Genomic DNA, 26,198 nt, shown 5'->3' on the forward strand with positions numbered 1-26,198 from the left:
TTGTAGCTATGCTCGAGCTGTTGTACTCGGACGTGAGCGTTCGAATCCTAGTTAACGGGGTTTTAAGCAGTCCGTTCCCTGTCACCCGTGGGATAAGGCAGGGCTGCCCCTTGTCGCTTTGCTTTTTGTCATTTGTCTTGACCCACTTCTCCGCCGTGTTGATGCAAGCACTGCCATCCGCGGCTTTCCATTGCCAGGCATATAGGCCAAGTTAAAGTGTCCGCGTATGCGGACGACGTGTCCCTGTTCATTCGGGACGAGGGCAGCTACCAAGCGTTTATGCGGCTATTTCAGGAGTACGGTGAGCTGTCCGGAGCTCGACTGAACAGGGGAAAAAGTATGGCGGTTCGTTTCGGCGCATTTGCGTCTGGCTTGGCGGGCGACGTAGAATGGGTGACAGGTGTTCGAGTACTTGGCGTGGTTTTCCATTCCTCGGGTGAGGTGGCGCGTAGTACGTGGAAGCGCCTCCTTGAGACTGCGGAGCAGCGTCTTGCGGTTGCAGGAAAGTTCAGGCTTTCCCTCGGAGAGTGAAGCTACATAATTAAGTCGTCCGTCTCGGCGGCGCTTTTTTATGTAGCACGCGTAGCAAAACCGCCGCGCCATTTCACCCGACAGTTCGCCACGAAGTTTGGATCGTTCTTCTGGGCGGGCAAAACAGAAACAGTGTCACGAGCGCTGTTGAGGCTGCCCAAGTCAATGGGTGGTTTTAGTCTGCCATGTTTGGAAACCATGTGCAGCGTGCTGGCGGTACGTGCAGTGATCGACCTAGTAGACTCAGACGAGTATCCAGGGAAGGCGCTGCTACAGTACTTTCTGGGAACTTCCCGGCCATTATTTTATGACGTGCACATCGCCGGTCCTTCTGCTGAGCAGCCGCCACCATTTTACGCGTATGTTATAAAAAAAATGCGAAATCTCCAGTCTTCCTTGCCAAGCCTAAGTTTTAGGGAAAGTACGGCAAGTGAAGTGTGCGAAAAATTGGCAATAACCCAATTAGACAACCAACAGATAGGAAGGTCACGCGGTGTCCGTTGGCATCAGCTGACTTCGGCGGCACTTCCGGCTGATGTTCGGGATTTCGGGTGGTTACGTGGCTGGGAAGTTCTCCCGACGTGCGACCGTCTGGCGAGATTCGGCGTTGTGCGTTCCGCACGGTGTCCACACTGCGGCCACACTGAAACGTTAGAACATGCTTTGTTTCACTGTCGTGTAGCGGCAACGTTTTGGACTGTATTAAGCAGGATGTTCGGACTCACACTTCGAATGAGCACTCGTTCAAATGATGTGTTGGTGAATTTTCTGATGTGCGCTGGTGCTTTCGTTTTGTGGAGAAATCGTGGTGCTGCATGTCTTCGAGCCCGGCCGCAACGGGCAATGTACCCTCTACTGTGGCGTGTCCGGTCGATTCTCATGAGCCATTTGGAGCATGAGTTGGTAGCTCTAGGGGAAGAAGCCTTCCTTTTGCGTTGGTCTACCCGCTTTATAGTGGTCAGGAGCAACGCCCTGAGCGTTTCCCTAGTGCCGTACTGAGTTCAGTATAGTTTATGAACTCTTTCTTTGAACGCTGGTGGACTTTATGTGACTTCATTTGCAGTAGCTTGTTGCCCACGCCAAACATTTTTGCGCAGTGTGTAGAATGACCATGCTACATGAAAACTGATTGGATAATTTTCTGTACTTAGGGCAGCGCTGTTATCACTAGTCGCTGCGCCTTGACATGTGGGTTATAATAAATTCTCTTTACCCCCCCCCCCCCCCATCTTTTTACCCAATGTTCACAACCATAATCGAAAAAACAAAAAAAAACTTTGCTACAGACCACAGTATACAGTTACCGTGTCATTATTTCGGCCGTTCAGGGATCCCCGGCGGGTCGCCGCTTTTTTAGCGTAGTAATTAAAGCTCATTAAACACTTTTCATTTCAAGACACTGCATATAAAGGAACCGAAATGCAGCATACCACTCTTGCATACACGTTTATGCGCGCATACGGCGCGAAATAGACCCAAAGCGCCCCCCCCCCCCCCCCCCTTCCCGTCTAGCCACAGCCAGCGCATATCGAAATTAGACACGAATTTTCGGATCAGCTGTTCGTCGGTAGGCTGAGTTAAATGCGCGGAATGCCTCTCGCTTTACGTTTGCATTTATTTGGCAGGCTGAGTTAAATGCGCGGAATGCCTCTCGCTTTACGTTCGCATTTATTTATCGTGCTCGTATATGCGGCGACGACGCTTCTCGCTGCCGACGACACGTTTCGATATGCGGCGTGCGCGACACCACCGTGCCCTCCCGTTTGAATTTGCCGCCGCAACGTCCTAGAAGCAGACGACGCGCCTTCGTTGCTATAGCAACAAGGCGCATGCGCAGAGTGCAGGATGAGATCAAGTGCGAAAAGCCGCTGCCGTTGTACACACGTGTTGTACACCACCTTAAGTGCCCTCCAGAAGTTCTTCAGGAGTGGCCTCATCACAATTGCAAGCCAAACACCTAAGTACAATGCCTGCGATCACCGCTGCAACCGTAGGGAAAACCTCAAGTGCAGCGAAGCAGCAGCGAAGCAGCCACTCATGACGTCACAACCATAAAAAAAATGCTTTTTTGATTTTTTTACTAGTTCGGGCATGCGCAGTTGGGATTGTCTACCGTTCCTGAACGTCAGGTCCACGGAGTGGTCAGGTCGCAGGCTCGGCTGGCTCGGCCTCGGCGGCGCTGTTTCAGCTGTGTGGGGTGCAGTCAGCTGCTTGCGCGGCCCAAATATGTGATGTTTGATGCTTCCCCCAGCACCTCTTATTTCGTCGTGCAGTTTCTACTGTTGCGAAAGGAGCGGCTTCTTAAATACGTCGCTGCCGTAACTCTGCGGGGCTGTTACAGATCGCTAGGCTTACTGCGCTGTTTACTGCAGAACTGGGAGTGTTTTCACAGGAACGCCTTTGGCCGTGGTATTGCGCTCCAAGACGCCTCTCTTTCTTCAACCTTTCACGGTGAGTGTTTTCCATTGGACGCGCGATCACTCTCGGGTTGGCCCTTTTGGGAACGTTGGGCGTCCTGGTGAACAGCTGACGATCGGTGTTTTCGTTTCGGCTATGCGCACAGATGGTTCAGACGGCAAACCGCGGTTCCGGCCATTCTTCGACGCACAAGGGCGGCGTCCGAGTCTACAAGATCGTGGTTCTCGGCGATGGAGGGGTTGGCAAAAGCGGTGCGTTCGTTTGGCACGTCGGCGTTTGTTACCGCGGTGACTCAGCCTGATGCTTCTCTTGGCGTGTGCGCGCTCGCACACGAGCTTGCTTGCTTGTCACTCGTCTTTCCTTGGTCTCTCTATTTTTTTGTTTTTCCTGAGCGTGTCAGCGTTCGCGCTCACCTTTCTACGCTCCTTTTGTCATGCAGCCCTCACGTTGCAGTTCGTGACCCACAGTTTTCTGGAGTACCACGATCCAACCATCGGTAAGATGTTTCGCAACCTTCCTAGTGACACCCACGGGGGGAGCGAGCATGTGGGGTGTAGTGAATGGCTCCAATGTATCTCGTTGCTTAAACGCCGAACATACAGCGTACTTGCTGTCGTGGTACTTTGGTAACTATGGGGCGCCCGGTGAGTCTTTTCACAGAGTGAAACGCACTGGGGCGTAACCACGACCGGCTTTATAAAGCCGGTCGTGGGCGTAACTGACGCAGTGAAAATCCCCAGTGTAGGTGCTCGAAATGCAGTCCAACGGGAGTCCTCGGTGCATTGTGTGCCTCTGCCCCCGTGCACGCACGCACGTATTCTTAGGGTAGCTGCTTCGGTGGCGGCAGTCGGCATTTTGCTAGCTGTACGGTGGCTTTGTGTAAATTTCCTTCCTGTTTTTTCTTTTTGCATACTCCAATTTCTGTAAGCAGGGAGGTAAAGACGGACGTTGTCATTCTTGTGGCGCAGATTCCCTGCGGCCAGCATTTTACGGCTCACACTGGGGTGGGCTCATGCCAGTATTGGCAGCATGAATCTTGGCCTTAGCCATGTGGGGCCTGCAGCAAACTCGAGATGAGCTGTAAGCCGGTGTGCAAAATGGAGAGGAAAAACGAAATTGTGAATGAAAGGGGAAAGAAAAGGCTAGCAGAAAAGCAGAGTAGCATCCGAGGGTGGCCAGTAATATGAGCGAGTTGGTACATTTCTGGGTGCAAAGCAGCCCGAACTTTGGCAAAAACAGGCCGAAAGAAAGGGGACACACCACTGCCGTGGTGCCACTCACCGTGGGCATGCAAATACGAGGACAGCAGTGCACTGGGGTAGGAGGGGAAGTGCTGTGCTGAGCTAGCTCGCTTGGGGTGAACACGTGACCACCGGTACTGTCGGGGGGATGGGCGAAGCAGTACGCATGTGCCCTGCTTATCGAACGAGGCCATGCTTTCAGCACGTGCACTGCGCCATTGGAGCTCCTGAGCGTCATCTGCTACCTTCGTTTTGCTTGTAGCGGTGGGGCAAGCGGCAGCTGTATCGGTAACTGGAAACTGCAATCCACAAGAAAAATGTTGAGTGAGCGGTTATTCGTTCATTAGCTTGAATGCAATGCAATTGGTTCGTCACATCCAAATTGCGAGCTTGCTTCAACCAGACTCGAAAAAAGATGACGCTTGTTTTAGCAGCACTTTGTTTTTTGTAAGTGATTGCCACTGAAACGGAAGGAACACATGCGCACAATATTTATCGAAAATAAATTAAGAGCTTGAAGTGAGCTCAGGCACTACAACCTCGGTTCAATATACGGTGGAAAAGCACCTTTGTGATTTTATTAGGCATGTTCATACAACGATTCGAGGTTCAGAGTGGGACACCATTAGCACGCGACGCGGACGAGCAGAAAGCAAGCAGACGCTTCGATGACGCGATGCACACACCGAAAGGAAATTCTGGCTCGAGGCGCACAGCACATGCGTGGTGCTTCCTGCAGCCCACGGCAGGCTGCTCTGATATTAGTAGCGGCCACGCACTCCCGCGTTCACCCTTAGCGAGCTCACCACTGTACCAGCCACATGTTGGGCCGGTCGGGAGACTGTGCCAGCACATTTTCCTGCTGGTGTCAGAATGACCGCCGCGAGGAAGTGTGACGAGGAAAAAGATGTCAAAATTATAATCAAGACCCTTGTAGCAGAAGTTCCTTCATACAGTTGATTCCTGCTATAGCAAATCCTGCGGCTGTTTCTTGTCTGCATATATGGTTTAAGGTAACAAGGTCCGGTTGTTGTAGACTTAGCCATAACAAGTTGCCAGCTACACCAGACCAAAGTTAGTTGAAAGAAGGTTTAGGATTTTATTTGGGCACTTCCAATCATATACTTTTATTTGGGCGAGGAAAGGGTGCATCCTCTTTGCTATTTTTACAAATAGGGAGCAGTACACAGAAGACTGGACCAAGGAGAACAAGTGTGCAGACGGCCATTTGTTCTACACATATTTCCGGCTTTGACATGCCTTGTATGTTGTGTTCAAGATTTAAGTAGACTTAATTAAACCGGGCAGACAATTTTTTTTGGCTAGCAAGACTCTGCTTGCTAGTTGATTTAACATCATTTGTTGGATTGCACTGGTTTCAGCAAATTTGTGTGTCCCTTTTCAGCCCGTCTTGCGGTATAAACCAAAATTTTGCCAGGTTTGCTATTTCCCGGCGACCGGTGCACCACAGTGCGGGCATTTTTCGGGGACTGCGGGGCGAGCAGACAATGCCGCAGCCACCTGCTGTTGCTTCGTGCCGTGCATGGATGTCGGATGTCTTAAGCACCATCAAAAATCGTTAAGCCTCATTTATTCTTTATGTCCGCCGCGACAAGATTAACAGCGCTTTAAGAAAAACGTTCAAAGCGTCCGAGAGCTGTCAGATTTGCCCATAAATTTCGTTCCCAACCCGCTAAGGGGGCGTGCCACCCCACAGGGGCTTTGTCCTGACGGGGGTTGCCTGTGAGGCTACCTGTGGCCGTGCCAGCAAGGTGCCCCACTGGTTATCACCAATTTATGCTTTTTTTTTCTTATTTCTAGGCAGGTTGCCGTCAGTGCCTTTACTTGGCGATGTACGGATCGTCCGGGCATCATTACACCATTGTTGGCTGTACCAACAAACTGACAATCACCGCAAGCTCAAAGTGCTCATGCAAGAAAAGTGTGAAGTGCACCACGACAAAAGAATTGTCCACATGTGTGGGGTAGACTCTATTCGTTGCACAAATTTCCTGCGTTCCTCGAGTGCCGCTGTGAAAGGGGCTTTAGCTGCAAATGGGTCGTCGGACTGAATTGTAGACACATTGAACCTAGCAAAATTTGTGAGAGTAAGTACGGTCGTACGCTGCTTTTGGAAGAGCTGTTTATTCACCCTCATGCTGAATCCTTATCGCACATTTCTGTTCTCTGGAAGTATTTTCTGTTCATTTCATCGACATGAAGCCGACTAAAATCAACCCGACACTTATGCCGCAGCTCAGGTGCGCGAAAAAGCTGAGCCGAAAGCGAAATGGGAGCATCATTGCGGGGGTGAAGCTGCCCGGTTGTGTCGGCACATAGCTGTTCGCAGTTCCCACCCACAGATGAAATGCAAAAGTACTTTTGAGCAGGGAAAGGGCCGTGAAATTTTGGTGTATCTAATAAGTCGCCCTGTTTTGGCAGCAGGAAATAGTGTTATGCGGCGGCAAATATTAAAACATATTTTACTCTTACGACCATGTTATGTCTACTACCTACACAGCTAAAATGAATAATTCAGGGCCTGGTTTAACAACCAACGGAGTAAGAGGTATGAGAGCGTAAATTAAATGACGTGTTCATGCATCGACAGCAGGAAGCCATGCTTAGAAATTTGCACTACCGCGCGCGCGATTGGAAGCATTTGCTGAATGCACCAGCCCCCTGACCCCTGAGCGTACGTAGGAGGAATATTTGCTGACACAACCGGGCAGCTTCGCCACCGCAATGCCCCCATTTCGCTTTCGGCTCAACTTTTTTGCGTACCCGAGCTGCAGCATAAGTGTCGGGTCGATTTTTGTCGGCTTCCCGTTGATGAAATGAACAGAACATACTTCCAGATGACAAACGTGCGATAGGGATTGAGCATGAGGGTGAATGGACAGCTCTTCCAAAAGCAGCGTATGACCGTACTTACTCTCACAAATTTTGCTAGGTCGAAGTCTCTACAATTCAGTCCGACGACCCATTCGCGGCTAAGGCCCCTTTCGCAGCGGCACTCAAGGAACGCAGGAAATTTGTGCAGCGAATAGACTCCACACATGCGGACACTTATTTGTCGTGGTGCACTTCACACTTTTCTTGCATGAGCACTTTGCGCTTACGCTGATTGTTAGTTTGTTGGTACAGCCAGCAACGGTGTAATGACGCCCAGACGATCTGTACATCGCCAAGTAAAGGCACTGACGGCAACCTATTCAGAATTAAGAAAATAAACATAAATTGGTTATAAAACGGGGGGCGCCCTGCTGGCACAGCCAAAAGTAGCCTCACAGGGAACCCCCGTCGGGACAAAGCGCCTGCAGAGTGGCACGCCACCGTAAGGGGTTGGGAACGGAATTTATAGGCAAACCCGACAGCTCTCGGACGCTTTGAACGTTTTCCTTAAAGTGCTGTTAATCTTGTCGCTGCAGACATACCGAATAAATGACACTGAATTTCAATGCTGCTTGGACATCTGATATTCATGCACGGTGTGGAGCAACAGCATGTGACTGCAGCGTCATCTGTTCACCCCGCAGTCTCCAAGAAATGGACGGAAGGTGGCGCACCGCTCATTAAAAATGGCGGCGCACAGTGCATGGTGGGAATTCTTGTCTACAAGCAGCGCAGTGCAACAAACTATAATCAGTAGAGTAAATGTCCCATGAAAAAGTCCCACTCAAAATACTTCGAGCTTACGTGGGAGGTCAATGGCTGTGGGCTGGAGCGGTGCACTATAGTGGTGCGCTGGTCGGTAGGGCTGCTGTCGGGCGATGACAGGATGAGCTTGTTCCTTGTGGAACACCAGTGGCTTGCTGACGCTGCTACTTGTCTTGCTCGAAGTGGCTCGGTGCAAAGGTCTCTTGAGCGTTTATGCCCGGCCGAGAGCTTCTCGAACAGCGTGCTTCCAGACCCCTCTGTCCTTGCGCCGTCCCTCTTCTCCCTCACTGACGTCAATTAACGCTGCGTCTCTTCCACTTCTTCTGCGCGTAGACTCCTGGCTCCGCTTGCAGCGCATCCTCACAGTGGGCCTCACCTACCCAGCTACAAAATCCCAACTAGTGATCCTTTACCCCTCACCCAGGATGAATCGGAGGACAAAACATGCCCACCGTACCGAGCTTAGAAATACTAGGACGGAGGATACAGGCCAACAGAGGCAAAACTGAGACGGTACGCATCCTGAGGTCACGATACGAACAGTTGGCATGCTAAGAAGAATCACATCAAGGTAACACAGCCTCACACAGGAAGAGAGACTAATGATCGTACAGGATTTCATTGTCAGCAGATTGAGTTATCATCTGCCTTATGTGAACCTAACCCTATCGAACAAAGATTCGCTTGATGCTCTACTTCGCAGAGCCTATCGCACGGTCCTGCACATTCCCCACTCTGCTTCAACGACCAGACTTGTGAACCTGGACATTCGTGACACTGTAGACGAGATAATCAATGCCCATTGCACGGCACAGATACACAGGCTGACAGAGACGACAGGCAGGTCCATACTGAACTGATCAAAATTCAACCCCGGCCAGGATGCCGAGAAGCATCTGAGCCCTAATAAATGTCCAACCCCTCCCCTGAAACATAAACCCGACCTTTCACGTGGAAGGAGAGAGGTACGCACCCATGAGACGAACACACCGTACATATGGATGTGGCACAGTACCCCAACAGAGCGACCTTTGATATCGCAGGCGTCGTCTCTGCCACAGAAACGGCAGCAACAATCAAAGCCTCAATATGCACAGCAAACTCCACCACTGCAGAAGCAGCAGCCCTGGCTCTAGCCATAACCAAGACTCCAGCACCGACCACTGTCCCATCCGACTCACAGCAGGCACTGCACAACTATGAGAAGGGCAGCATCTCAGCGCCGGCGCTAGAAATCTCCTGGGAAGGCCAGCCAGCCGTGATGTTGCTGTGGACCCCAGCTCACACCAGCGTAGAAACCAATGAGCTGGCTAATGAGCAGGCCCGTGCGTTCACACCCCTGGTGAGCACTTCTCCTGGTCTGATGCTGGTACGCCCTCACCACATACCGCGACATCACGTAACACTACCACCTCACCCGCAAAACACTGCCCCTGCCCAGTGCCAAACTTGCGATTGCAGAAGCACAGATGTGGCGCACTCTGCAAACCCACTCCTTTTCACATTTAACTACAGCACTGGCACCTATACCTCTTCCCCTCCGCGGCATGTCCGAGATGCCGCAGCCTCGACCAGCTTTACCACTGCTCGTGCGGGTGCCCCGCGGACCCTTTGGCAGCAGGCAGTGTCACAACAATAGAGGGTTTTCCCCCTCTCCAGAATTTTTCTGTTTTGTGCTAGCCCCGAAACTCCCACGAGGCAGCCAGCATAGCACTTGCAGAAGTTTCACTGTTACAAAACACACACAACGTGAACGTGGTCCAGCCAGTGTGGATTGGCCCATGTAATTTTTTTAACCAAAAGCATCAGCGCTTCGTGCTCATGCCAGATTTGCACACTCAAGTGATACAAATGTGTTCAGAAATTTTGTTCTTGTTGCATATAGAAAAATGGAAGTATTGTAAGGGCATTCCCTGGTCTAACCAACAGATGGCCTTGTTGTAGAAAAGCCTCAAATGCAACAAAATCAGGCATTAAAATTGTTGATGAACATGGTACAATTGTGCTCATTGGGGGGGAGTTAGTACGACAAAAATAAAACACAAGTTTTGTTCATTCGTGTGATTGCCACGTCAGTACAACAATCTTTCCTATTTCAGTGGAGCTGGTACTGACACTGCAGCACTTACCACCTACTGTTCGGAATGCATTTCGGGGTAAAGTTCATTGTCCCAGCGATCCCCTTCCGCAAGAATGATAAAAATTTGTTTGGTATCCTCTGAGCTATGCAAGATTAAAAATTGCGAACAATCGTTCCCTCTCAACTCGACCTGGGACTGCGTGAAAAATGCGGTGCGCTCTCTCCCGAAAAGGGGTACTGCTCAGGATGTTCTCCTGGCTGGACTTTGATGTGTCGCAGGCTTTCTCTTTCTCCACGTCTGTGGGATGGAGTTGTTGGTGGGTTGGCCCCTCTGGGGGCCTCTGACGGCTTCTCCCTCGCAGAGGATGCCTACCAGCAGAAGACGGTCATCGATGGAGAGGTGGCCCTGCTGGACATTCTGGACACGGCTGGCCAGGTCCTGCACTTGCTCTTTGGCTACATTCTGCTGCAACGCGGGGCACACTTTTCACCTGCAGCATAAACTGTGGCACATTGAGTGGGGGTCACCAAAATGTCAGTGCATGCATCTTGAGCCCCGCAGCGAGAAAATGTTCACTTTTTATGGCGTGTCCTCACCCCATCGCTTTTGCCTGCGCAACCTTGTGTTTTGTGTTGCTCTCTTGTCTGGCTTGTTCTTCCCTGGCTAAAGTCTGCCTCAAGCCACGTCTATATACTGCAGTGGAACTGTGATTGTGTCACCTTTTTGGAACTGTGCAAAGACATTGTATGGTTAGGGTTGGGGTGTGGGTAAATACGGCCTCAGGACAGTCTTGCACGCCAAGCGGGCTATTGCAGCTACCACACTTACTATCTTGTTTCATCACGAATGGCAAGGCCCCAACGCAAACCACAAATTACCAGAGGAAAACAAAGCCGGCCACATGTTGTGTGCACCTTCCGCCGTGCATTAGCTAAGCCTGTGAAGGCTGTGGGAGGAGGACGCCTGCTGCAGGCGAGTTCGTCGGGAGAAGGGAGGGGCGTGGTGTTGGGGCACACTGGGACTTGAGACGCCTTGCTGAGCGTGGGGAAGCAGGAACCGGCCGTGTGTTTGGAAGGAAAGGGCGGCGGCAGATGGAGGGAGAGAATTACAAGGGCTGCTGCGTGGCAGGGAAGAAGGGGGCGGGAGGAGGGACCTTCAGGGGCCAAAGGCGGCATACAGGTGACAGCATCTTGTTGTGTTGCGCAAGGAGATGGGGGGGGTCAACCTGAGCCCCCAAATGAACGGCACGGGGATATGCAGTAAAGCAATGGGAAGTGTGGGGCAGATACTGGTTTGTCTTCTAACCACCTTGGCTGCTTTGTTTCGCTTGAGCTACGAACGTAGCCGACCTCCAGCATTGTAGATTGGGCTGCTTAAGACATTTTCTTTTTTTCTTATGGAGAGTTTCCTGCTGCCGCAGCAATCTCCTGTAAGAAGTGGGTCATTGGGGAACGGATGATGCATAATTGAGGTTTTCTTCCTTTGTATATCCAGATATGTAATATGCGGAAAAACTTGATTTAAAGTGGTAATTTTTACTGGTGCACTTTTTACATGCTGGGTGCCAAAGTGTTTCACTGCTCCACGCAGATTGAGTTCACGGCCATGCGGGACCAGTACATGCGCTGCGGTGAGGGCTTCGTCATCTGCTACGCCATCACTGACCGCAGAAGCCTCGAGGAAGCGGCGGAATGCCGGAAACAGATTGAGCGCGTGCGCTGCTCGGAATTCGTGCCCATGGTGCTGGTGGGGAACAAGTGCGACCTGGAGGGCTCTCGGCAGGTGAGCATCCAAGAGAGCAGAAGGAACCGTTCCGCGCACGGGGCCGCTTGAGTGCTCACGCTGACGGTGAAGGGTGACACCGCGCACCCTGAGATCCCAGGCATGAGCTGTGGCCGGCCGTGGCAAAGTGTTCAAGGGTGCAGGGAAGAAGCCTTAAAACGGTAGCCATTAGAGCTCCAGCCAAACTCTGGCTGTCTGCCAAGCAGGTAGCTCCGGGACATCACTGGGTACCAGGGTAACCCCCCCAGTTGACTCTGCACTACTCGTTCCCTGCTTTTTTCTATGCCGCATGGTTTTTTCTAAATTCGGGAAACACAGTTTCTTTTCCACCGATTTCCAAAGGCTGACAAATGCCCACATTCCTTCATATTTGAATCTGTCGAAAAAGACAACCCTGTTGCCTCGTAATCCATCTTCTTGATATCAAAATTGATTTGAATTGATTTGAATTGATGATTTGTACTTGTACAAAGCAAAAAAACTCGAAAGCAGAGAACCCCAACTAGAGCTTCATGATCAGCAGGCCACGAAACTGGCAATCAAGATCGCACCCACTGCAACCTCATATCAGCTCTTGGCTGCCCGCAGAACCAAGCTGTAGCACGTGAAATATCCGTATGTTTTTTTTTTCCCCCGAGAAAAAAAAAGGTGCCTGGCTCGAATGCCGCATTGGCCTTTTTCGTGACTGCTAAAGCACATGTTCAATGGGTGCTTTCATTACTTAGGACCAGTCAAGCTTGTTTTCTTTTCTACTACATCAGGGCTTCATGCCCCGATGTCATATCAAAAATTCCCCGTGAGGGTTGGTCATGTGAACGAAGCAAAGTTTTCTTTTCAAAGGCAGTCTCCCATTAGCACCTTTCTCAGTTTGCGGCGAAATTCCCTGCCGCCGTTACTCGCGGCCACACATTTTCGTTCTCCTTTAGCCTGTCGTCGATGCACCGGCCTGATTGTCCGATGCAGTAATGACCAAAGAAAAGAGGTAATCGTGTTGACAACACCATGTGTGCAAGTCATAAAATTGCGCATGTGCCTTACCTTGCAGCGTTTTGAGAGAGAGGGAGAGAATATTTTATTGAAAGACAGCAGGAGGAAAGAAGTTGCAGGGAGAGAGAGAGAGAATAAACGTTTATTTCAATCAACGGGGGGATTGTGCTGAAGCTTGAAGGAGGCGTCCTCAGTCCAGGATGCCTTGAGTGCGGGCAGCATCGACAGCCCTTTGAGCCAGCCAAAGCTGGTCGTCCAGGCTGGTGCTCGCCAAGGCGCTCTCCCAAAGCTCGACAGTAGAAAGTTGCAGGTTGGGAGGAATCAGTGGGGGTTGGTCACACCCTCCGACCATATGGCGTAGCGTTCCGGGTTCTCCGCAAAATCTGCTAAGTGGGGAGTTCTGTCGGTTGAAAAGATGAAGCTGAATCGGAATGTATTCGTCTGGAGAGCATGTAAATGACGTTCGTGCTCTCGGGGTAGAGATTTGTGGGGGGGAACGAGTGTCTGACGCTACAGCCTGTAGTGCTGCGTGATCTCTGAGTAAAAGGTTAAGGGCTGCATGCGCTCGGGTTCGGCAACGCTGCTCTCGGTGCCCGCTCGGTGGATCAATTCTCAAGCGATGGCGTCTGCCGCCTCGTTTCCAGGGATACCGTGATGTGCCGGAGCCCATACAATTCTGATTAGCCTCTTCAGGGGCTGATGCTGGATGATGCGTCGAGTTGTTGTGTGCGGGTGTCCCCTACTGAAATTCCGACAGGCCTGCTGCGAGTAAGTGACAATGGCCGCTGCATTAGTTTGTGCGACGGCGAGGGCGATTGCCACTTCCTCTGCTTGTGTAGTATTGTCGTCGGCAAGCAAGAGGCTGCAACGGTGCTTGCTTTCGACGACTATGGTGCAATGCGAGATTCAGAGGGCTCGGTCCAGGCTTCTGCTGACTGCTTCCTGAATTTATTTATTTATTTATTTATTTATTTATTTTAACATACTGCCAATCCCATTTCGGATTTTTGCAGGAGGGGCAATACATCGTTGCAAATACACAAATTTCAAGCATGGTTTTCGTTCATACAGGACGAGAACAGTATAGACATCTGATAGAGGTTTTCTACATGACAAGCGAAGGTTGCATATTACATATGAAATCTGAAATCTCATGCATCAAACGTCACTAGTTCATGGAAAAACAAAGCAACAAAACATAGTCAAATTCAATGCAGGATGAAACACAGACAGAATTGCAGGATGAATGAAGCCGATCAGGCTGCGGTGGCTTTGCAAAAGCCCATAGAGTTTTACAGGAGCGTTAAAAACAACAGGCCGTTTATGCTTACCACTGGCTTTTTAGGGTGCAGCCCTTTGTGCTTGGCACCTGGGTTTTGCGGCAGCGGTGGTGAAGGCGTCCATCGACGTCCGCGTAACTGACTGAGCCAACACAGCAGCGAAGGCAGAGGGAAAACGGAGTGTCTGGCGAAAGTGTGAGGGGGAGGGTGACATGTGCGGCTATGGCGTCATTGCTCTCGCGGCCTCCTCCTCACACTTTCCCTATGCGTCGCCGCCAAGGAGAAGCGCCACCTACAAAGAGCACCCTTCCCCTCGCACTTTCTCCAGGTGCTGTTCTGTTCACCATTCATCTGAACCACGTGACATTTGCGCGGGAGGTTCAAACACTATTTGCAACAACATGCTCGCGGGCACGGCGATGTTCTGCAAGGTAATGGCAGAGTAGCGTTCAACGTGCGTCCACTGATCACGTGATCACTTCCTGATACTCGGCAGATACACGCCGTGACTGAGAAGAGCGCAGTTCCTGCTGTGCACAAATTTTACTTTAGGCAGTATAGTAATCGCCAGTGCATATTTTTGAAGTCTGTGTTTCAAGCTTACGTACAATCCGCTCTGGTAGCCTCATTCTGAGTCCAGGGTCTATATGGTGCAGGAAAGGCTGCCGAGTTTCAGGGCAAGACCAGAGGCCGTTTCGCTCCTCCAAGGCAAACTCCTTCGCTAGTGCTGCGGCCTCGTGTTTTGTGAAAAAAATCTTTCTTGCATTTCGCAGCTGTGGCCTCTGAGAGTTGCGTCTCAACGCAGCACTCAAACTCTTACCTCCATCGCCCCGGTCTAACTGCAAATCCCTATTGCGATAACTGTGGATTGCCCGAAACTGTAGAGCACGTCCTTCTAGAGTGTCCGGCATACATCCAAGAAAGAAATCGCCTCGCAGAGAAGATTGAGTGCCTCGACAATGCATCTATATCTTTCAGAGGTCTCCTTGGACCCTGGCCCTCTCCATCGTCCCAGAGAAAAGTGTTGGTTGCCTTCCTTGACTATTTACACGAAATCGGCATCGCAGAGGCAATTTAGAACTTTACGTGTGAGATCGTGTGGACTTATACGCCACCACGCAAAGCTTCGTGTTCAGTTTTTCTTTTAACCCCTCCCCGCAGGGTGCATCTGCTAAAGCAGATGTTTGCGTGTACTGTGCGACACCACGGACCCCGAGCACCCACGTTTAGCCGTGTGTGGCTGCACCGTGACCGCGGAAAAGAGGGTCCTGGTGGTTGAGCTGAAGCCGAGTGCTTGGACCTTTAAGGCCCCTTGGCGAAGGCCACACACCACTTTGGCCTCCACTTCTCGTAGATGGCACCTCCGGTCTGACCCGCCCGGGGGGAATCGGCCGTCGCCTTTTCCTGTCCTCCCCTTCAACTTCCACTTTCCTATCTTTCTAACAACTTTCCTGTCGTCTCGTTCCTTCTTCAGTTTCCCTTTTTCCTGGCGGCTAGGGTTAACCTTGTGTGGCGGACGACCCTGAGTTCAGCCATATTAGGTTATAGTCGTGGTGTACAGCTGGCGTGGGCAGGACTTGCTCGCGAGTTCCATTCCCGTCCCCTTGTTGGGCTCCATGGTGGGCGGCTGGCACCATGGCCGAACAGGTTTTTCATTTTATGGCTTCTTTTTTTCGCACAACTGATCCCTCTCGTAAAAGAGGGGGCACCGACGTAACTGCTAAGTTTTTCACGAAGAACGTTACGAACTTCCCACGCTTCCACGTGGTTCACAGCAACGATGAAGAGAAAACTGCCCGACTTGTCTCACCATTTCTTGTCGCAAAAACCCTAACTGCCACCATTGGCGAAGGCTACAAAGTAAAAAAACTAGCTAATGGAGACCTCCTACTCGAACTGCTCTACAAACACCAGTGTGACAAACTACCAGGACTAACATCTTTTGGTGAGATCCCTATAACTATAAGCGAACACAGGTCACTCAACACGGTCCGCGGAGTCATCTCCGATGATGACCTAAAGTACGTTTCTGAGGAGGAACTTCTGGGAGGTCTGAAAGAACAGAATGTCACAAATGTGTATCCTCGGTATTCAATGGCGTGGAATGTATGCAGGCAACCAAGTGTGCGCCGCCATATCTGTGGCCAAGCGTCTGTTGCTAGGCGACGTTGTGCTCACGGCCCGCAGATCAGACACCCCTCTTGTCCTCCATGCAACCATGTGAGTGCGCCGTCACTCGTTACGTCGGGCTCCGCGGAATGGCGGCACTTGTCCAGCTAAGCACGACTGTGAAACACATGACTGTGTTTCACGTTACGAACGAGCGATGGGAGACCTTGCCAACCAGCCCCGCCTTGGAAGACGAGCTCGTACTGATCTCCAGGGGCCAGGCAGCCGCGGAAGCATATGGGTCCCATGAAGAGGGAACCACCCCATCCGGCACGTAGTCGCCGCAATTTTGTGCGGCTAAATAAAGTTGTTCTCTCTCTCTCTCTCTCTTTGCCAAACACAAAGTATTGTGTCGAGTTCACTGTGAGTGCGATTAATAACATCTCTGTTGGCGCCACAGTTTAGAATCAGATTGGAACGGAGCAGATGACGCACGCCGGTGTCTTTTTTTTCCTTCGGCGTGCGGCCGCAGTGGCCGAGGCTGCGCCGTGTCCGTGGCGCATCGGCCATGTCTGTGGCCGTTTCCAGTGTTGCCAAGCGAAGAAATTCACCGCTAAACTTTTCAACGAATACTGTCTATAGAATCAAAATCAAAAGAGAAAACAAAGAAATCCAGACTAAACACATCGTCCTTACCTTTGCATCCAGCATACTTCCAGAATCCGTGGAGGTAGGATACACAAAAATGAAACTGAGACCGTATACTCCAAATCCTCGCCGTTGCTACAAGTGCCAACGATACGGTCACAGCTCGCTAAGCTGCCGGGGCCAAGGCACCTGCGCCAAATGTACCTCCAATGAACACCTTGCCGAGAACTGTGAATCCGAACAACTCTGTCTAAACTGCAAGGGCAGCCACGCAGCATACTCTCGTGTTTGCCCAGCGTGGAAAAAAGAAAGAGAGATCATCACACTGAAAGGAACTGAAAACCTTACATTTCGCGGAGCACGGAGGCGACTGACACCGGCGCATACCCGATCCTACTCCGTTGTGGTGCAGCAGGGCACGGCATCACAGCTATCTTCGGCGCCTGCTGAAGCCACACAGAGTGAGGCTGAAGCAAGCCCCCCCCCCCCCCGCACCCCCGGTGGAAGCAGCTAGCGCTGCTTCACCACCCCCAAAGCAGGCTGCACGGACCCCTGGTTTGGCAGTCCCGAAGGCCTCGCCCCACACGGCGGGGTCCAACTCTTCAACACCCATGCATCCTATCCTGCATGAACCTCCAGCGTCTCTGAAGAGACAATGGACACAACTGAGGGAGGTTCTCGGCCGTCTACTTCGGAGGTGTGGCGGAACTCCCTAGAAAATGGAAAGAAAAGCAAAAACCGTATCACTGGACCGAAAACCTAGTTTTCACCTGATAAAAATATAACATGGCATTCTTTCATTGTGACCGAGAGCAGGCAAATAGGCTCTCTGGTAATGTCGCCATAGTTGTGCAAAATGGTATTGCAGCTCAAGAACACAAACTGAAAACTAGGCTAGAAGCAGTGGCTGCCACCCTGCTTGTATTCAAAACAATCAGTCTTCTGTGTGTACTTGGAACCACAACTCACGGCAACACTGCTTGATCTAGAAGTCTTAGTAAATCGGTTACCAGAACCGCTCTTAATAGTAGGTGATTTTAATGCCCACTCATCTTCTTGGGGAAGTGGAAAAACTGATGTAAGAGGCCAGATTGTAGAAGCTTTGATTTTGTCCAATAATGTCTGCTTACTGAATACTGCCAAGCCTACATACTGCTCAAGCTCAGGAAAGATGAGCTGCTTAGATTTATCCTTTAGTTCACGGTCTGTTTTTAGCGATTTTAAATGGGATATCATAGACAACCCATATGGAAGCGATCATCTACCTGTACTCATTAGCGTAACATCATCACCAACCATTATCCCGACAAAACCACGCAGGTGGAAACTTGAGTTTGCCGACTGGGGACATTTTACTTCGGAAGCAAATTTAGACCAAATTTTTTCAGACACTCTTAGTATTGACGAATTGAATGAAGTGTTTACATCCCACATTGTTAATGCTGCACGCATAGCTATCCCACAGTCCACGGGAGTGGTGAGGCAAAACCACAAAGTATGGTGGACCCAAGAATGTAAGGAGGCAAAAAAGCAGCAAAATAAAGCACGGGGGGGGGGGGGGGGGTGGAGGTCTTTAGAAAGTACCCAACACAGAAAAATCTAATAAATTTTAAAAAGGTAAGAGCTAAAGCAAGGTACATTCGCTGCAATGCTGAGAAAGCCTCATGGCAAAATTATGCCTTGTCCATAAACAGCTCCGTAACATCAAAGGAGGTGTGGGAGCAAATTCATAAGCTAAGCGGGACGTACTCCCCCTACACACTTCCCCTTTTAACAGCGCTGGATGTGTAAACAAGCATAGAACAGGCAGATATACTGGGTGAACACTTCACCAAAGTATCAAGTTCCGCACACTACACACAAGCGTTCTTAAAGGCGCACTGAAGTGAATTTGTAAAGCTCCTGTTTTTGCTTGCACTGCGTAGACTGGCTCAAATTACCACAGTTTTCATTGTTTATCCGTTTGGTAAGTCAGTAATTATTTTATAAAGCGGGAAAGAAGAAAAACTACCATGTGCGGTCTGTGGCGGCCGCACCAACTAAAGGCTGTGACGTCGGGAGGAAGTGGCACCGTGATTGGACGATGTCCAAGGTTAGCATTCAAACAAGTTTCGGTTTCGGTTCTGTAAAACAACATGCTTGACATCAGACGACAGTGTTGGATGGGCATTCTCGATATCTCAGTAATCGTCATACCACGCTTCTGCAATGTTGTCGGCTGTAATATGCCTAAGATAAGCCTCCCAGGACGGCTTGGCATCGTAGAAATCACTAGATTTGCCCAACGCAGTGGATGAACGCCCTCCGCGTCACCGCAGACGCTCTAATTCCATGCGCTTTTCCCGCATATTCGGAGCTTGCCTCACTTATGCCTGTATCGTAAAAAGCGTGTTCGCACCAGGCCAAGGGTCTGTTCATTCTGGCCTGTGCCCACTGCCCGCAAGCAGTCGGTGCTTGTGGCAACAGCACGCCAACGAGAACAGGCTATAGCGCGTCAGTGTAAGTCTGCGAGTGTCTGTGAACTTGCTCGTGGAGCAGTGAACGTTACGGCCCAAAAATGTGAACTCGGGTTAGAAAACATCGGCCGCAAACGAACAAATCAACTTACAAAAAAAAAGCATGCACCCTCGGGGATTCGAACTTGTGACTTGCAAAACAAATATCCTAGTGCTTCAGACCACTCGGCCACGAGCTAGCACTGCCAAAGTGGGATATAAAAGGTATATAATGTACAACCAGTTTTCACTTTTATTTAGTTTTAGCATTTCAAGTACTTTTGGGTGACTATTTGTTGTATAGTGCACGTGCAGTAAACGTCCCCCAAACTTCCACAATATCTCACGTCTAGCAATTGCATTTCTTAGATGGGCAAGCGTTCGCAGATGTGTGTTTGTGCTGCTGACCGCTGTGCTTGTTCACCCAGCGCAAAAAAGTGCTTCCGGCTCTCTAGTTTTGCGCTGTACGGTAAAAGTTTCAGTTGATTTTATTTCCTTAGTACCTATATTGACTTCGCTGACTCTTTTCCCGCCTTCAAGTTGCATTAGATTTTCCTACTAGCGTAAAGTCAGCGAAGCGTACGCCGCATGTGCACTTGTGCAGCGCTTGCATGCAGCGACCCGGACTCGGAGCTTGATACAGTTTACAAACTAACAAAGTAAAGAAAGGCACATTCTTGCATTCACAAACCTGTTGTGGCTTAGTTTCAACTAAGCGAGCGAATGGCGACGACCCGTCGGCGGCCGGTGGACTAAATGCTGGGCCGACTGACTCAGTCGGAAGGTCGGCGAGCCGTGCAGTAGCGCAGCCAATTGCCAGCTCATCTCCTCCTGACGTCACACGAAAACGCCACAGAAAATGGGCGATGGTGCATAGAGGAGGGCAGCATTTTCGAATCGATTTTTTGACTAAATAAATTCGTGTAAACGCGTTCAGAGTGGTCGATACATGGCCTATGGACTCCGGGCTACAATTTGCGCTATAAATCCTGCAATGTTTACAAATCACTTCAGTGCCCCTTTAAAGTATAAAAACACAGCTGAGAAACGACGACTGCCAACATGCGGTGGCACAAACAAAACATACAACACTTTAATTGCACTCCAAGAATTAAAAAGAGCTCTTTTGGCTGGTAAGCAGACCGCCCCCGGGCCAGATGATATGCATTATGAAATGCTCGCTCATCTACCTGGTCCTGCTGTAGAAGTACTTCTGAAGTTTTTTAACAAAATTTGGGTATCGGGAAAAATGCCAGGAGCTTGGAAAAAAGCTTTTATTGTAGCATTCTTAAAGCCCGCAAAGCCGCCAACCTCCACTTGTAGTTATAGACTAATAGCCCTTACGAGCTGTCTGGCCAAAACTTGTGAACTTGTTGTGAATACCAGTTTAAGTTTTGTCCTACAATCAAATGAACTTCTAGACATTCACTAGTGCGGCTTCAAAAAAGCATGCTCAACAACTGACCATCTTGTCCGCCTCGACAATGCCGTACGAGAAGCATTTATACACAAACAACACTGTCTTGCTGCCTTCTTTGATCTCGTGAAGGCTTATGAAACTACATGGAGGTTTGGAATAATGCGGGATCTAGTAGAATTAGGCATCTGTGGAAGAATGCTAAATTGCTTGAATGACTTCATGACAAATAGTTCATTTCAAGTGCGCCTGGGCTCAACCCTGTCGAGGAACTATGTACAGGAGAATGGGGTCCCTCAGGGCTGTATTCTTAGCACAACACTGTTTGTTGTAATGTTGTAAAAATGAACTCCATATCCAAAATAATTCCAAGGTCGATTATGTATTCTGTTTATATTGATGACCTTCAATAGCTTGCACATCCTCCAATGTAACGACATGCGAGAGACAAGTACAGTTGACTATAAATAAACTGACAACATGGGCAGACAGAAATGGTTCCCATTGAAGGAAAAAGTCTCCCATTGAAGGGGGACCCTCCGAAGTCTTCAGGAGGGAACTGAGCGAGCAACCGGTGTGCCAAGGGAATGCCCGTTTGTTTTTCCCACCTGCAGAAGGCGGTGTTGTGCGCCTTCACTTGTCGTGTAAGCTGCAGCACTTTGTGCAGGGTTTTTTCCGCTCACAGTACCAGCTACCTGTGGCCTTTCGCATGCCCAGTGGCACTGCCTCTGCTGGTCCGTGCTTGCAATGCTGTTGGGCACAGGGGTGCTGCCTTCCTGGCAAAACTGCCCTCGCCACTCGGGGGTGCAGTGCAGCAGAGGACGAGTCTGTTCTGTAAACAGGCTATGCTGTTCAGGCAGTAACTGCACTCGTTATTTGAGGGTTAATAAGATTCACAAACCTCCTCTTAGCCCTCACGCGAGAAAAAGTGGCAGCGAGAGCCACGCCAGCTCCACAGAATGTCGCCATAACAGACTACCCATAACATAGTGACCAAATAGGTGCGATGCTAAAAGACGATTGCTCTCAAAAGGGCAATTTATCACCACTTTGAGTTAAGTGAGCACATAAAGCTTGCTAAGGTTATTGTTTTCTTGTGGTGGTTTTAGGAAATTTGCATTAGTACAACTCACTCTAGAGCTGTTTTCTCGTGCCCCTTCCAGCTGCTGAATAGTTATCGAAGTGGTGGCATCAACACTGGACTTCCTCTAGTACTGCGCAAAAAAAAGCAGATTTTTCTGCTTCAAAACTGCCCCACGATTTTAATGTGGCTGCTCCAAAACAGCTTAAAACTGCTTTTTTTTTTCTGCTCCGGAAATTGCCCCAAATCTTAAACTGGCTGGACTACCACGCTGTGCCCCGCAGAAACACCTGGTCATGGCTGTGCATTGGTGGCTGGTTGGTCGGGGGTCCCTGTTCTCGGCTTTGCCTGGGCACCGCCACACCAAGGCAGTGTCGAAAGGATCCTTGCTGCCTGGTGTTTAATCTTTGCTGCAAAAGGGGAAAGCCGATCAGAACAGGCTGCAGGGGCTGCAATAGCCCAGGTGCGACGTGCTCCACAAGGGAGGGCCCATGTGCGCAGGTGAGCACGGAGGAGGGCCAGGCCCTGGCGGCGCAGATGAACTGCCCCTTCTACGAGACGTCTGCGGCCCTGCGCCACTTCGTGGACGATGTGTTCCACACGCTGGTGCGGGAGATCCGCCGCCGCGAGAAGGAGCGCCAGTTCCTGCTTCGCCGAGCCGCCCGCCGGAAGGCGTCCAGCGAGCGCTGGCGGGCCTTCACCCACGCCTGCCGCTCCCTGCTCTGCCTGCGCACCTCCACGGACGCCTCGTCGCACCTCTCCTCCTGAGCCAGCCCGTGATTTGACGATGCAGAACTAGTCATGCCACGGGGAGTCTCTGCCGGCTGCTGCCTCGTAGTCGCCAGCGGGGACCCCACACTTCCCAGCTGCACTCAACTAAAGTTTGCCTCAAATTTGGAGCTTGTCTTGGCACTGTGAGGAGAGGCGTTTAGGGCCCCTCTCGTTAGAGGTGCCATCAAATGCTGGAGTGTCGCCGTTTTCAGGCATGCAAGCAGAACAGGGGCAAGCTGGGCCAGGTGAGCCACCTCCCACCGGATGTTTGCAGGGCGCGGTACTGTAATGCGGTTTTGTTTAGAACCACTCGCGGGTCATCTTCCACTGGATGTCCACAGCCTTACCTGGTCGGCCCATCCACGTCAGCGCGCCATTCCTGCAGAGGCAGCGCCAGCAGTGCTTGGGGGACCCACCATTCGGGAACTGCTTTTGGCTCTTTTGAGTTGCTTGATTTCGGTCACACTTTGGTGACACATTTTGTGTGCTCTCATCATTATTGCCTCTTTTGCAAGTTTATTGCAGGCCAATTTTCTACTTTCTCATTTACTTTTTGGAAGGGAAAAGTGCACACTGGTTGCATGCGTCTCTATCACTGTGGCAGCATGGTTGAGTGGGTGGTGTTTGCGCAGGTCATTTTTGGCAACCAAGCAACGAATGGGCTAGATTACACAGGCATTGCTGTATGTGGGGGTGGAGATACTTTTTTAGCATAACCTTTCTCTTTCGGTTTTTTTTTTTTTCCTTTCAACTGTGGCCATGTTGCACTCCCAGTTGAAACTATCTTGTACCTGGTGGGATCTAGTTTGGGAGCTACCAAAAAGAATATGCTGAGAGTATTGTGCATTTCATAAATTGGGGTAGAATAAAAGTGTGGCAGATTCTGCATGTTGCTGCACTCAGATGTGGTCGTCAGTGTCATGAAACTGTAGGGCAGTGCTTTTAATGCACTCTGCTTGGGAAATTCGCCAACCGTGTGGGCAGGGGTGGTGCAGAAGCCGTGGTTCTCACCGCATTCAGCTTGGAGGTAGTCTGCACTGGCCAAGCTCCCTCGTCTGGCCTGAACAGTGGTTGTATCGATCTCGCAGTGATCTCTTGCTCGTACGGGACTGATGTTTAGCGCTCAGGCTCAAGCCAAGTGCCGGTTCACTCTGGCGCTTGGAAGTAGTGAGTGGCCGAACTGCTCACACTGGACCTATCTTTTGGCGCCCAGCACTTTAGGAGCCTTTATGGCCTGCCTGCTGTTCTTGGCTGCTGCTCTTAAGCTCACCTTGTGTATCAGGCTTCACCCGTGCCAGCTTTCTGTTTATAAAGTGCATGCTCCAACACCTTTTCTTTTTCCTTCGCTTTCCTATTGCACCTAATATAAAACTGGGTTTACAACAGCAATGCAATCCAATGTTTAGCCTACAGGCCAGGTCTTTAGCAGTGTATCACCCAGGAGTGCACCGGGCCCATTGACAGAAGCACGTCTTCCCAGGAAGGCTGACATTGTCTTTTTATAAGGTTGCTTCTGCACTGGCCGACTCTCAATAGGCCTTCGTCAGGGTGCGGGAAAAGTTCCCAAATCTCGGTGGGGATTCGTCGTGGGCAAGTGCCATGCTGGCTGCTGCTGGCCAAGAGCGGCCAAAGGCGTTGCAGGCTGTGCACGGACAATCTTTGCTCGAACAGTTGCGTGCAGAGTAGGTGCAGTGTAGGCCGGTTTCCTTCGACCGTGAGCACCAGTGCTGCTAGGAGTGGAAGGGGCCAAATGTGGGACGAGCGTAGTGCTGGTGTGTTGGTGGCATGTTTCATCCTCCCGAGGTGACCCACGGAAACTGTTTGGTTGGTCCGGCTCTCCCACTGACCCGTTAAGGTGGCGTGATTGAAGGAGCCGCAGCAAGCAGCATACTGATCGCCAGTTCTGTGCGTGTGACTAGGATCAGGAGCTGTGTGCTATTCCTCGTAGCTGCAGAACGTGAGGAATGTGTCCACCACCGTTTATTCCTTTGTACGTCCCAGTGTGTGCTGGCAACACGAGCAGACCGTGTGGTTGCTCGTTTGGCCCCCCCGTGGTGTGTGCTGGGCCGAGTGGCTGGTCACAAACCCTGCAGCTGGACCCTGCACTAATCTCGAGGCTCCTGCTGTGGCGCTTGCATTCGGGGCCGGTGGGGGCCTTCTCCTTTTCGTGCCAGCTTTTGCCAACACACTTACGCTGTCCCCTGAGAATGGGAGAAAAGTTGTTTTGTTTGTGTTATACCCAGGGTGGCCAAGCAGACTGTGTCGCCACTTTGCACTCGGTCGGGCTCGGCTGTGTTGCTCGATGTCTCGGCTGCTGCAGCATGCCTGTAAAACAGCTGCTCTTAGAAGACATGTTGGCTGCATTTACGCCAAGTCATCGTTGTCCCAGTGTAATCAAATAGTGTGCCTCCAGGTGGCCATGTGTGTGCGTGTCCGGTAACACTGTGTCGGAGTGTGGGGCAACACTGGGGAGCAGCTGAGTGTCAGAAGAGACGGGAAGTGTCATTGTTGGCATGTTTCACGCTTGTTCACAGTGGACTTTGTTTTATAGTTGCAGTTAACCTTTTTTCATTGCCATTGAAGCTATGCGGCTGCTATGTGAAAATGTGGCTGAACAATATGCAGCACCACAAAAATAGTTATAGTTAAAGGTGTGGTTTGGCTGTGGCAGCCTTCGTTGTTCGTTAGCAAGAGGTGTTGCATAGTTTATTCATCTAAGGGGCTGTCATAGGCTGCTGGAACAGTAGACTCTGTCTCTGTTGTTGTGCCAGTCTTGGAGGCACAGCATAGCTCTGTCTACCATGTTAAAGTTGGAAAGGTATAAAGTTTCATTACATTCTGAGCGTCTTTTCAAAGAGCCTGCGTCCTGCTGTATGCACCATGCTCTGTGTGTGTGCATGCGTCTGAGAGAGTGGCCAATAATTGAGAATGCCAGTGAGGGCATGGGGGAAAGGAGGTGTCTTTTTTGCTTGAAGATGGGAATTTCACAGTGGTTGGATAGCCTGCTACCTAGAGGTGGTGGGTTCGGATCTCGCCCGAGGCCAAATTTTCCTCCAATTTTTTTTCTTTCCTATTGCGTATTCTAAGCACTTGTAATTTCACCCAAAAGAGACGCAACCTCCCTTATGGCCTCCCTTATGGCACTCTTGACTGTCGGCATTTCCTCCTGCCGTGTCCGCTCAGCGAGAGCCCCTCGTTCCCAATGAGTGTATGGGGGCGAGAGGGAGGGAGTCTGCATCATCTTCAAAGCATTTTCTTTTCATTTTTTCATCGCTACATTCAGGCACATTACAAAAATACACAACTGGTCACTGCTTTCCTTCTGAGGAATTTCTAGGTTGGAAAAAACATGCGTATGTCGGTGAAGGATTACACACACACGTACATCACTTGAATGCTTCATATGCATTCTCAGTTTTAACACAACATCGACTGGTAGTTCTCTGGGGTGGCGACATCTCCCTTTCCCTGTGGCAGCTCACACCGTGCAAGGAAATGCTGCCTTTTCCTTTTAAAGGGAGACACAGCCCATTGAGCGTCTGTAGCAGAAGAAACCGCCCCTAAACAACGCCCAGTGGCGGCGACACGTTTTGTGCAATGTGCTGCACGCAAGCCTTTGTTGCTCGGGCAAAGCCTGGGCATGTGCAGAGAGTGCTGTTGCCCTCCACACCAGTACAACGCAGCATATGAAGCGAGG

At 50.6% G+C, this 26,198-nt stretch overlaps 1 protein-coding gene across 1 annotated transcript; it reads left to right on the top strand.

Annotated features, from left to right (window-relative positions):
* Positions 1–2,623: 2,623 nt before the first annotated feature.
* Positions 2,624–25,344, top strand: LOC144144309 (GTP-binding protein Rit2-like). Its single transcript, XM_077675694.1, has 6 exons — positions 2,624–2,982; positions 3,095–3,200; positions 3,389–3,445; positions 10,293–10,366; positions 11,522–11,713; positions 22,232–25,344. Exons 2-6 carry the CDS (start codon positions 3,095–3,097, stop codon positions 22,496–22,498), a joined length of 696 nt encoding a protein of 231 aa, XP_077531820.1. The 5' UTR covers positions 2,624–2,982; the 3' UTR covers positions 22,499–25,344.
* The last annotated feature ends 854 nt before the right edge of the window (positions 25,345–26,198 follow it).

This window comes from Haemaphysalis longicornis, unplaced genomic scaffold (genome assembly GCF_048455015.1).
Source record: "Haemaphysalis longicornis isolate Haplotype H1 unplaced genomic scaffold, Haemaphysalis longicornis Haplotype H1 scaffold_7, whole genome shotgun sequence".
NCBI classification, from domain to species: domain Eukaryota; kingdom Metazoa; phylum Arthropoda; class Arachnida; order Ixodida; family Ixodidae; genus Haemaphysalis; species Haemaphysalis longicornis.